This window comes from Anolis sagrei, chromosome 5 (assembly GCF_037176765.1).
Source record: "Anolis sagrei isolate rAnoSag1 chromosome 5, rAnoSag1.mat, whole genome shotgun sequence".
Lineage (NCBI taxonomy): Eukaryota > Metazoa > Chordata > Lepidosauria > Squamata > Dactyloidae > Anolis > Anolis sagrei.
The window spans coordinates 7,861,939-7,875,784 of NC_090025.1; the positions used below are offsets into that span (position 1 = coordinate 7,861,939).

At 42.3% G+C, this 13,846-nt stretch overlaps 1 protein-coding gene across 1 annotated transcript in view; it reads left to right on the plus strand.

Annotated features, from left to right (window-relative positions):
• Positions 1-524: 524 nt before the first annotated feature.
• Positions 525-13,846, plus strand: part of DDRGK1 (DDRGK domain containing 1) — a 33,413-nt gene continuing 20,091 nt past the window's right edge. Inside the window, exons 1-2 of the mRNA XM_060779443.2 lie at positions 525-648; positions 10,257-10,412. Coding sequence (XP_060635426.2) covers positions 561-648; positions 10,257-10,412 — 244 coding nt within the window. The 5' untranslated portion in view covers positions 525-560. The remainder of the gene's footprint in view (positions 649-10,256; positions 10,413-13,846) is intronic.

Genomic DNA, 13,846 nt, shown 5'->3' on the forward strand with positions numbered 1-13,846 from the left:
TGTGAGAGTTGTTCAGCAGTGGAACTCTCTGCCCCGGAGTGTGGTGGAGGCTCCTTCTTTGGAAGCTTTGAAACAGAGGCTGGATGGCCATCTGTCAGGAGTGATTTGAATGCAATATTCCTGCTTCTTGGCAGAATGGGGTTGGACTGGATGGCCCATGAGGTCTCTTCCAACTCTATGATTCTATGACTGGAAAAGGAATCCTTATTAAAATGCAGAATTAATACACTTTGGCCCCAATTCCACTTTTTTTGCTCAATGCTTGGGAATCCTGGGGATCTTTCCCCAAACAGGCACTGGATTAGCCAGCTATAAAAGGGGCGGGGCGAGTGTCAAAATAAGGGGTCCTCTTTCGTTGCTACGCTACGACGCACTACGACGTTGACGCTTACTGTAGTCCTAAGTGACCTGATTGGAGGCCGATTCAAAGAAGGGGGCGTGGCTTCTTTTCAGCCCCGCCTCTGATTCCAAACCAAGCTTTGGATTGGTCAGAGAAAACCACTTTGCAAATGAGGGGGCGTGGCTAGTGAGAGGAAAGGGGAGAGGTCACGTGTTTAAAGATGGACGCCGTGCTTTATGTCTCAGCGGCGGCGCTCTTGTTGGCGCTGATTATCTTCGTCAGCAGAGTCAGGGGACGGGCACACGCCGGTAGGGCTTTGGACTATACATCCCAGAATTCCCCCCTGTTGCTTTCCCAGCTTGAACTATACATCCCAGCCTTTGTAGCCGAGGTTGGCTGGCCATCTGTCTGGAAGGCTTTGGTGGTGTCTTCCTGCCTGGTAGAAGGGGCAAGACTAGATGACCTTTTTGGGGGGAGCTCTCAAACCTATTGCTTTCCCAGCTTGAACTATACATCCCATCCTTTGTAGCCGAGGTTGATTGGCCATCTGTCGGGAGGGCTTTAATTGTGTCTTCCTGCCTGGTAGAAGGGACAGAACTAGATGGCCTTTTGGGGGGAAGCTCTCAAACCTGTTCCTTTCCCAGATTGAACTATACACCCCAGCCTTAGTAGCCGAGGTTGGGTGGCCATTTGTCGGGAAGGCTTTGGTGGTGTCTTCCTGCCTGGTAGAAGGGACAGGACTAGATGGCCTTTGTGGGGTGGGGTGGGGAGCTCTCAAACCTATTGCTTTCCCAGCTTGAACTATGCATCCCAACCTTTGTAGCCGAGGTTGGGTGGCCATCTGTCGGGAGGGCTTTGGTGGTGTCTTCCTGCCTGGTAGAAAGGACAGGACTAGATGGCCTTGGGGGGGGGGGGCTCTCAAACCTATTGCTTTCCCAGCTTGAACTATACATCCCAGCCTTAGTAGCCGAGGTTGGGTGGCCATCTGTCGGGAGGGCTTTGGTGGTGTCTTCCTGCCTGGTAGAAGGAGGTAGGACTAGATGGCCTTTGGGGGTCTCTTCCAACTCTGTGATCCCATGCCCCTCATAAATGGGATGGAGAATACATTGAACACTTGCTTCTTTGTTCTTCCTGATGTCACACTATGGTTTTGTTCCTTGGTTATTAATGTTGGTAGGCTGTTAGGAATTGTGGGAGTTGAAGTCCAAAACACCTGGAGGGCCAAAGTTTGCCCATACCTATGCTAAACAGTATAATTTCTGTTTTAACGTGGTGAGATGTATTCCACACTGGGCATGCATATTCAGAGTAGCAAAGCACAAGGGCAGATACCTTCACTGTCTCTGGTTGTGATGCCGAGGTTGTGCTAGTCACATTTCATACAATACTATTTCTAGCACCCAGTTTTTGCTTTTGCCGGAATGTGGTAGGGGCTCCTTCCTTGGAAGGAAGTGTGCCACAAGTTTGGTTCAATTCCATCACTGGAATTCAGAATGCTCTTTGATTGTAGGTGAACTATAAATCCCAGCAACCACCACTCTCAAATGACAAAATCAACCCCCAACTTCACCAGTATTCAAATTGGTCCAGTGAATGAAAATACATCCTGCATCTCAGATATTTACATGACATTCATACAGCAACGAAGTAGCAACGAAAATAATGTTATGGTTGGGGGTCACCACAACATGAGGAACTGTATTAAGGAGTTGCGGCATTAGTAAGGTTGAGAACCACTGACCTAAAGCTTCGAAGAGTTTCTCTTCAACCATTTCAAAGCTCCTTGCTTGAGCAGTGATGGTATAATCATCAGCATAGATTAAACTCTTTGTCCCATCTGGCAATGGCTGATCATTTGCGTAAATGATCAACATTGATGGAGCAAACATGCTCCCCTGAGGCAAGCCATTCTTCTGTTTTCGCTGTAGGTTTTCAATGAATCTCTCATAGAGTGGCAACCAGGAGATCACATGGGCCATCTAGTCCAATCCCTGCCATGCAGGAAAACCACTATCAAAGTATCCTTGACTGATGGCCACCCAGCCTCTGTTTAAAAGGTTCCAAGAAATGAGCTTCCACCACACACTCCAAGGCAGAGAGTTCCATTGTTGAACAGCTCTCACAGTCAGGAAGTTCTTCCTAATGTTCAGGTGGAATCGCCTTCCTGTAATTTAACCCATTGCTCCGATGGGTTAAAACAAGCCTGCTTCGTCTTCCTTATGACTCACCTTCAGATATTCATAACAGGAGAACTCCAGACAGCAAACAATTAAATTGCCAGTTAACACCTCACAGAGGATGCCCCCAGGCAGCAACAGCTAGGCTTTGCAACTACAAGGCTACTCAATGCTAATCAAGCTGGCTAATTGCAAGATTCACACTTGCTTCAAACAAGCAAGGGTTCTTTCTCCCAACCTGGACCTTATTCCACAGGTACATATGCACCCCACTTGCCTCATCTCAAACACACTTCTGAGGATGCCAGCCACAGATACATGCGAAATGTCAGGAAAGAATGCTACTGGAACATGGCCATACAGCCCAAAAAAACTTACAGTAACCCAGGGATTCCAGCCATGAAAGCCTTTGACAAAACAATGCTGAAAAACACAGCAAGTGTTGATTAAACTATGCAACACGATTTTTTGTTCCTGCGTTATAAATGTCATTTCCTAATTGTTTCTATAATAATACCATGAGAAAAGTTGATTAAACTGCAAAAACTTTGTTTCTGTGGAAGGGACATCTGTGGAAATATGCCATAGCATATTTTGCTATAGTTTTTCAATGAATATCTCATAGAGTGTCAACTAATTCAACATATTTTATAGCCTGAAAAACAAAGTTTCTGGAGTAGAAAAAGTACTTTCAAAATAAGGACCACACAATTAAACAGGAAATAACACTTTCAAACCAGGAACAGAAAATATTTTCAATTTTTGTTAATATTGTTATTGCTTCATCTCCAATCCCTCTGTTACACGTCAGTCTTGACATTTCACAAGCTGAACACCTCTGAACTGCGCTAGTATTTCAGTTGCCAGCCTCCCAGGATGTGGGACAATAAAGAGTGTGCTTGCTTTTAAGCACCATTGCACAATGCAGTGTTTCTCAAACCATCTTGTGCATCTCCTCCTTGTCCATTAAGAATTATAACATTGGAAGAAACTCCCCAAACCTTTATTCCTTACTTTTCTGGGCAAGAATCCTCCCAAGGGTTTTGCATTTACAGTGACCTAAATTTAGTAATGCTCCTCTTAAAAAATAATCTCAAAGAATAAGATTTTGCCATTATAAAAAAGGAAAATGGGATTATATGACCACCACCCCTTCTTTTGTTTACCACTAAACCTACGAAAGAATTATGTGAAATTCAAGCTTATCTTCCTTTTATTTGGCCCTAATAAAGGTATTTGGCAATGTTGCCTATCAGGAGATAAGCTAGATAAACTATTATTGTAGGGACAGCTTTACACAAAGAAGGGAGAATCTAGGCAAGCAGTATCTTTAGATAGATACTAGCAGTCCCCTGCCATGCGTTGCTGTGGCCCAGTCTGTGTATATGTGCTTTGTGTGTATATATTTGTGTATATGTGTATATACGTGTGTTTGCATATGTATGTGTGCGTGGTTTTGCGCATGCGTTGTAATGTATTTTTTTGTTTTTGGCTTTTTAAGTCTCTTCTGCTGTTTTTCAGTGTTTTTACGAGTGATGGTCACTCATTGGCCTGATAGGTGTCTTGTGTCCGAATTTGGTGTCAATTCGCCCAGTGGTTTTTGAGTTATGTGTTAGTTTTGGTGTTTCGGAAAAGATTGAAGACATGGATGTTTAAACAAGCATTCGGTTAATCCGTTGTAACGAATTGTGATGACTAAGGATTGGTTATACACGGACGATGAATTTTGGATTACGATTCCAGTTATGAGATGCATAGGATTGTTATTGGTGGCCCAATAATTTGTACTGTATATGTGTTTTATGCTTTTAACTGAATATTGTTTTTTAAATGTTGTAAACCGCAATGAGTCGCCGATTTAGGCTGAGATATTAGCGGTATACAAGTGCATTAATAAATAAATAAATTATGTTAATCCCACAAACGAACATTACATTTTTTTATATAGATAGTTTTAAAGTTAGTTACATTGTCCTAGCAATGTGTGTGATGGATGCCCTTCAATCATATGGAATTGTGGTGGAGTCTCCTATGGAGGTTTTTAAGCTGAGACTGAAGGGCCATCTGTTGGGAGGGCTTGAATTATATCTTCCTGCATGGTAAGGGTTTGGACTGGATGGCCTTTGGGGGTCTCTTTCAACTTTGTGATTCTGTGATATGCTGTATATACTAACCCAAATACAAGCTGAGGAACCTAATTTTAACCATAAAAAACTGGGAAAACGTATTGACCCGAGTATAAGCTGAGGGTGGGAAATGCAGTCACTACGGGCAAATTTCAAAATAAAAATAGATACCAATAAAATTACATTAATTGAGGCATCAGTAGGTTAAATGTTTTTGAATATTTACATGAAACTGTAATTTAAGATAAGACTGTCATACTCTGATTAAATCGTTATTGTAATCTTCTTCAATGTAAATATGCTTACATATCCTTCTAATAATAATAGAGTAAAATAATAAATGTAATAATAATAATAAATAGAGTACAACAGGGAAAACTCAGTCGTTATCAGGACTCAAAATCGAACTGCAAAGTACAGATGGTCCCAGTGGTCATTGGCGCACTGGGTGCCATGCCAAAACATTTCAGCCAGCATTTGGAAACAATAAACATTAACAAAATCACGATCTGTCAATTGCAAAAGGCCACCTCACTTGGATCTGCGCGCATCATTCGAAAATACATCACACAGTCCTAGACGCTTGGGAAGTGTTCAACTTGTGATTTTGTGATACGAAATCCAGCATAGAGATCTCATTTGCTGTGACATACTGTGCTTTTGTGTCAGTAAAATAAATAGAGTACAATAACAAATGTATTAATAACAGTAATAGAATAAAATAATAAATATAATAATACTAGATAGAGTAAAATAATAAATGTAATAATAATAGAGTAGATCATAAAGGCAATAATAACAATAATAAAAAGAGTAAAATAATAACTAGTAGTTGTAATAGTAGTAGTAGTAGTAGTAGTAGTAATAATAATAATAATAATTATAATAGAGTAAAATAATAAATAACCTTGACTGGAGTATAATCTGAGGGAGGCTTTTTTGGCTAAAAAACTCGGCTTATACTCAAGTATATACAGTATTTTGGCAATGTTGCCTATCTGGAGATAAGCTAGATAAACTGATATTGTATGGACAGCTCGCCTAAAATTCATACAAAGGGAGAATCTAGACAAGCAGTATCTTTAGGAATATATATATATATATATATATATATATGGTTTTAAAGTTAGCTATACTATCCTAGCGATGTGTGTGATGGATCTCCATCAATCATATCGAATTGTTGTGGAATCTCCTCTGGAGGTTTTTAAGCAGAGACTGGGGATCATCTGTTGGAAGGGCTTGAATTATATCTTCCTGCATGGAAGGGAGTTGAACTTGATGGGTTTTGGGAGCCTCTTCCAATTTTATGATTCTATTATATGAGTATTGTTATCATTTATGGATGCAAATTTATCTGAAATCAGGTTAGAAGGAGACAGGGAGAAAGAAAGATACACCAGCCACAGGTGTTGTTGTTGTGTGCCTTCACATTGTTTCCAAACTTACGGCAAGCCTAAGCCAACATTGGGTTTTCTTGACAGACTTTGTTCAGAGGTTTGTGATTCCATTCCTTTTGGGGCTGAGAGATTGTGACTTGTCAGAAGTCACCCAGTAGGTTTCCATGGCCAAGCAGGGATTTGAACACTGTCTTCCAGAGTCACAGTCAAACATTCAAACTATTATATGACCACGACTCACCAACCACTGGTGATCCTGTTAATTTTGCCTTTTATTGTTTCAAATAGAATGTGTAAATTGCAATTCGTCTTCACTGCAGCAGCTTTTTCTCATTTTATGAAACTTTTTTTTGCTTTGCTCAATGTAATCAAATCTCTGGTGGCTTACACTAAAATCAGTACAAACAATTTAAAAATAGAATGGAAATAATTTCAGTATTCTAAACTGACATTCATCACTGTTTCTTCTTTAACGGTGGTGTGAGTTTCTAGTTAGCATGTGAGATAGTTTTGAATGACTGATAGCTTTCTATTTTCAAAAAGGACACAGGATGGCAAGCAATTCTTTCTTGAACCACCGCCTTCAGACTATAACATATTACAAACAGAGCTCGTGCCAATCTATCCCTCCAACAGCGCCTTCTCTTTCCTCTTCCTTTTTTTGATGTAACATCAAACCTCCAGAACAAAAAAAAATCAAACTCAAAAGGTAGTTCATTTCTTTGTGACTCGGGGCTGAACGTGGTAATATGCACTGACAGCTCTTACCAGGGTATTCCTGACATAAGACACACAAAAAAACACGGAGTAACTAACTCCTGCCAAGTATGTCTATGGAGTATAGCTTATTTGATGGAATTGCATGTTTGGGACATTTGCGTGCATCTATATTTCTGCAAAACCACCTCTGGTTATGTCTTGTCTACAAAGAAGCTGTGAGATTTATGGAGTCACCATAAGTTGACAAGCAACTTGAAGGCATATCCAGAATGGAACGTCACTCTTTTGGGCAACCTTTTCATGCCGTTTTGACAGCTGATTCTACATGTTTTGTAATGCTGGTTGAGCTGCCCTTCTCTGGGATTTTAAAATACAGTACTCCAAAATTTTAAAATAGAATAATAATAATAATAATAATAATAATAATAATAATAATAATAATCTATATAAATAATCTATATAAATAAGTAAAAGGTAAAAGGAAGAGGGGCCGACCAAGGGCAAGATGGATGGATGGCATCCTTGAAGTTACTGGACTGACCTTGAAGGAGCTGGGGGTGGTGACGGCCGACAGGGAGCTCTGGTGTGGGCTGGTCCATGAGGTCACGAAGAGTCGGAGACGACTGAACGAATGAACAACAACATATAAATAAAAATGTAATGTTTGTTTGTGGTATTAACTCAAAAAGCACTGGACGAATTGACACCAAATTTGGACACAAGACACCTAACAACCCAATGTATGTCCTTCACTCAAAAAATTGATTTTCTTATTTTGGGAGTTGCAGTTGCTGGGATTTATAGTTCACCAACAATCAAACAGCATTCTGAACTCCACCAATGATGGAATTGAACAAATATTGGGAAACAGAACTCCCATGACCAAAAAAAACAATACTAGAAGGGTTTGGTGGGCATTGACCCTGAGTATGGGAGTTGTAGTTCACCTACATCCAGAGAGCACTTTGGACTCAAACAATGATGGATCTGGGCCAAACTTGGCCGAATCCTCAATTTGCCAAAATGTGAATACTGGTGGAGTTTGAGGAAATAGACCCTGAAATTTGGGCGTTGACGTTTCTGGGATTTATAGTTTACCTACAATCAAAGAGCATGCAGAACCCCACCAACGACAGAATTGGGGCAAACTTCCCACACAGAACCACCATACTTAAGGCCATCCAGTCCTTCTCCCTTCACCAGGGCAAGAAAACGTAACCAAAGCCCTCCTGACGAAGAGCCATCCAGCCATAGATATAGATAGATATATTTGATTCACACGCATACACAGATATAGTATCATAGATTTGAAAGGGACCCCTGAAGAAGGACAATTATATGTCGCATGTTCCAGAGCAGGCAAACCAGACAATCTCCACATCAACACTGACATAGAAACAACAAGGAACACTGTTTACCCACAAGCATAAAGTAGTTATGGATATTAGAAACCATTACTTTATTTCCCAGATCACCGGACTGGGCCACAGCAACGCGTGGCAGGGGACGGCTAGTAATAATAATAAAACTTTATTTATACCCCACTCCATCTCCCCCAGGGGGACTCAGTGCGGCTTACATGAGGCCATGCCCATCAATACAGTAAACACAATATAACACAAAAGCATAACAAAACCAGATACATAAAATTCAAAACCAAATATCCATATGGTTGACCTAGCGACACCTTTGTTTACTGATGATTCAGTGTGTACAAACTTTTCTACATGAAAAAAAAAAAGAATTTTAAATATATAAAATTACCTTCAGGCCATGTGTATAAGGCACATATGAAACATAAATGAATTTAATGTGAGACTTGGATCCCGCCTCTCAAAATACTTCCTTATAGATATGCAAGTTCAAAATCTTCTGGTCCTGAACATTTCAAATAGGGCCAGGCTTTAGCGCAGCTGATTAATCACCAGCAGCAATAAATCACACCAGTAAGCAGTTCGAAGCCTGGGTCTGGGTGAGCACCCAACCTTCAGCCCAGCTCACTGTCCACCTAAGCAGTTTGAAAACTCCTGTGAGTGGTGAGTAGAAAAATTAGGCACCACTTAATTGGGGAGGTATTTCATGGCACCATAAAACGAAATACCATCCGGAGAGCAGGGCCTCCCCGGATGATCTTAGATTATGAGGTGGGACGTAGGGACCATCGTGAGTTTGATGTTTGCAGATCTTATAATTTTGGATTTGATTATAAATAGGTTCTCTTTTGGAATCCCTTAGACCTCCAATACAACTGTATAGTCAACTTTTGCCAGACATTGAACATAGTGTCATGCCGGAGGCCCTAAATATAACTAGATCAAATTCCTCTCCAGGGATCTCTAGGTCGTTCATAGTGATTCAGTGCTCAATTTCTCACAGAAGTTGACCATAGAGTCATGCTGGACAACCTAGAGATTCCTAGGGCCCACACAGCCATATAATCCATAATATGAAGGCAGATAAACCATAATGAGACATGCCACATTATCACGGGGTGTCTGCACCCTACACCACTGGAGAAATTACACTGCTTAACCAGTATTGCACCACCTGACATCCGCCGGGAAGTAGCAGCCAATAGTGAAAGGACCAAGGCAGAGACATCTCCAGCTCATCCCCTGTTTGGGTATCAGCCAGCACGTCAACAACTTAAATCTAGAAATAATTTTCTAAGATCTACAGAGACACTCGCTGGGACACCTCAGCAAGCGAGAGTCCAAAAGTGGCAGGCTCAAACCCAGAACTTCAATCAATGGCTGATACCAAATGAGAGACTCCCCCCTGGGCAGACAGAAGACGGGGCGACTTGGAAGGTGCTGAACAGACTGCGCTCTGGCACCCCGAGATGCAGAGCCAACCTCAAGAAATGGGGCCACCAAGTGGAGACCACGACATGCAAGTGTGGAGAAGAGCAAACCACTGACCACCTGCAGCAATGCACCCTGAGCCCTGCCACATGCACAATGGGGTATCTCCTTGCGGCAACACCAGAGGCACTCCAAGCAGCCAGATACTGGTCAAAGGACATTTAATCAACTACCAAGTTTGCAAATTTTGTGTTTGTTTGTTTTGTTCTGTTAGAAATGTAATACAATTGACTGGTTGCCCTGACACGACAAATAAATAACCATAATATCTGCTTTGAACTGGGTTATGTGGGTCCACACTGCCATATAATCCAGTTCAAAGCAGATAATGTGGGATTTTATACAGGTGTGTGGAAGGGGCATGGGAAACATGTTCTTTCTGCTAACAAAAGATAGCATTATTTAAAAAACCTTGGTATTTCACTTTTGTGGGGAGACCTGTATCCCTAATCCCAGTGAATGTGGACCGCTGGTTGTAATGTGAACTTCATATTAGATTTTTTTTCAACACTTTCTTAGATAAGTCTGGAAACTTGACCTTACCATTTAAATTTTTATTAGTAGCATCACAGGTTTAAAAAAAGCAACCCAAGGCTGGAAGCAGACTAAAATATCTGTCTTTTGTTTAGATGATGAAGACCGCCAGCAGCAAGTGGTGGCCGCAGCAGCAGCCAGGCCCCAGCCCTTCACCGGAGAGCGGGGCGAGGGGATGCCCCGGCGCCGAAGGAACATGGGAAACAGGTTGCTGGCTCAGAGGCGGCAGCAGGCAGAGGACGCGTCAGAAGGTAACCATTGCCAGTGAGATAAGTTTCATCTTGTGTGATGGTTCATTTAGAGCAGGGGTCCTCAAACTTTTTAAACAGGGGACCAGGTCACAGTCCCTCAAACTGTTGAAGGGCCAGATTATAATTTCAAAAATATTTGAATGAATTCCTATGCACACTGCACATATCTTATTTGTAGTGCAAAAAACTCTTAAAATGTAGAAAAAATTAACAAATATAAACTTATTAGTATTTCAATGGGAAGTGTGCACCTGCTTTTGGCTGATGAGATAGGATTGTTGTTGTGTGCTTTCAAGTCATTTCAGACTTAGGGTGACCCCAAGCGAGGGCCAGGTAAATGATCTTGGAGGGCCGTGTCTGGCCCTCGGGCCTTAGTTTGAGGACCCCTGATTTAGAAAAATTGTTCTCAACCTGTGGGTCCCCAGGTGTTTTGGCCTACAACTCCCAGACATCCCAACAGCTGGTAAACTGGCTGGGATTTCTGGGAGTTGTAGGCCAAAATACCTGGGGACCCATAGGTTGAGAACAGTGATTTTCAGAGTGCACATCCTGCCTTCTCATGTTCAAGAGGTCTTGGGACATTAGTGAAAACCATTAAATTGAATAAAAATATACTATTATGTACAGCTTATCCCACTTAAACGGGCCGGCAGAATGTTGGATAAGTGAAAATGTTGGATAATAAGGAGGGATTGAGGAAAAGCTTATTAAATGTCAAATTACGTTATGGTTTTACAAATTAAGCCCCAAAACATCATGTTTTACAACAAATTGACAGAAAGAGCAGTTCAATACATGTTAACGTTATGTAGTAATTACCATATTTATGAATTTAGCACCAAAACATCACAATGTATTGAAACAGTTGTTGGTCCGGGTAGGAGGCAGACTGCATTGGATAATGCAGAACATTGGATGAGCAAAGGTTGGATAACCGAGACTCTACTGTATACTTACTAGAGCAGTGTTCTCAAACTGTGGACTTCAGCTCCCAGACAGTTTACCAGCTTTTAGGAATTATGGGAGCTGAAGTCCAAAACATCTGGAGGACCATAGTCCTTTAGCATTGGTTAAACAAGAGTCCATGGCAGTAAGACAAGGTCTGCAAAAATCAGGATCAAAATCAAAGTCCCAAAGAGCTAGAAGCTTTCCGCAAAAGCCAAGGTATTTCCACAGAAGTTAACAGGGTATAAGCAACATTGGACTGACAAAGAATGCCCTTGTTCCAGATCATTAAATATGTTCTCCCAACATGAAAGCATTTCGTTGACCTCAGCTTCACGTTTGTTGGCAAGGCGTGCGCTTCTGCGAACTCTTTAATTGTAAACGGTCCTGTCTAATCAGTTCTCCACTATCTTCAAGGCCGGATAGCTCATTATCCTGGCCCTGCTGGGCCTGGTCAACCTGGGAACCAAGAGGTCCTGAGCTCCCAGAAGGAGCCTCCACCTGGAGCTGTGAAGTTTCACTATCTTTATCTAAAGCCACATTCCTTTCTCTGGGGAACAGAAATGCCGTCTCTTTTTCACAATCAACACTGTCTGGTTCATCTGCCTCACTAACCGGAACATGTTCAGAAATCTGTAACCCATCATCCTCCTCATCCTGAGGAAACTCAAGCTCAGAAACCTCAGGCTCAGACTGAACCACAACACATATATAGGCTATTATCATGATTCAGGCCACTTCTTAGCCCATACAAACTATCTTTTCCTTCCCAGAGGTCCACCCAGCTTTGCTACCTGCTTTGCTTTGGGGAGAAGGTGAACCTGGGGCTTTCTACACCGCATTTGCAACTTCATCGCAATTTGCTGCGACCCCACAAGGCGCCTGGGTCCTCAAACTCTCTGGATCAGCCCTAAAGCTAAGCGCTGCCCCTTACCTGACCTGCATACTCTCTCCTGTCAGGTGGAATTTTCTACCTGCCAAAATCAAGGATGTTTCTTTGCTGGGAAACAGGCAGCGCGTAATGAGCAAGCAACCCCTGGATGCCTTCCTTTTTCCTTTTTTTTCCTTTTTGATGGGGCGCTCTGCTCTTCCACTTTGAAAAATTGTAGAACTTTTCCTCTTTGTTCTGTCGTAACCGCGCACCGGCTGAATTCATGATTACATTTGGTGGGTGCGCAGATGATAAATTGACAGCCCTGAACTTTTCAACTTAGGGTGTATCTCTTTGAAGTGTGAAGGCATTTCAAAAAGAATGAAATCAGAAAAAATGCTTTTGATGTTTTCAGGCCAGGCTGCTTATAATTTCTGTCAAATTACCGAACCCCCTTGAAGTAATCTCAAAGGCATGGCACTGCTTTCATTGAGTCTTTCAGTGCAGCAGAGGAGTGCAGCGTGGGTGAAACAAGCCGCAGACATATCCGGACTCAGTCAAGGGTTGGTTGACCAGTCAAGTCTTGTCGCTCAAGTGACACCTGTCTGGGGCAGTTTGAAATGGTCAAACGTCCAGAAACACTTTGTGATTGTATTCAGGTATTATTCCAAGTGTCATGGTTGGTCCTGAAAAGGTCCGTTGGTTGTTTTGCTTGCTTGTTTGCATGCTGCAAGTCGCTTCTGGTCGCTTCTAGAGTGAGAGTATCAGCTTTCTCTTCTTCAGGCTAAACATGCCCAGCTCTTTAAGAAGCTCCTCATAGGGCTTGTTCTCCAGACCCTTGATCATTTTAGTCACCCTCCTCTGGACACATTCCAGTTTGTCAATATCTCTGTTCAATTGTGGTGCCCAGAATTGGACACAATATTCCAGGTGTGGTCTTACAGGCAAACAGGAGATTCAACCAACCCCTTATAAGAGATAGTAAAAGTAAAAGTTTTCTCCTGACATTAAGTCTAGTCGTGTCCGACTCTGAGGGTTGCTGCTCATCTCCATTTCTAAGCCAAAGAACCAGCGATGTCAATAGACACCTCCAAGGTCATGTGGCCAGCATGACTGCATGGAACGCTATTACCTTCCCGCAGAAGCGGTGCTTATTAATCTACTCACATTGGCATGCTTTCGAACTGCTAGATTGGCAGAAGCTGGGGCTAACAGTGGGAGCTCACCCCGCTCTCTGGATTCGAACTGTCAACCTTTCAGTCAGCAAGTTCAGCTGGCCAGCATGACTGCATGGAGTGCTATTACTTTCCTGCAGAAGCAGTATCTGTTGATCTAATCACATTTGCATGTTTTTGAACTTCTAGATAGGCAGAAGCTGGGGCTAACAGTGGGAGCTCACCCCACTTCGGATTTGAACTGTTGACCTTTCAGTTAGCAAGTTCAGCTGGCCAGCATGACTGCATGGAGCGCTATTACCTTCCTGCAGAAGCGGTCCCTATTGATCTAATCACATTTGCATGTTTTTGAACTTCTAGGTAGGCAGAAGCTGGGGCTAACAGTGGGAGCTCACCCGCTCTCCGGATTCGAACTTTCGACCTTTTGGTCAGCAAGTTCAGCA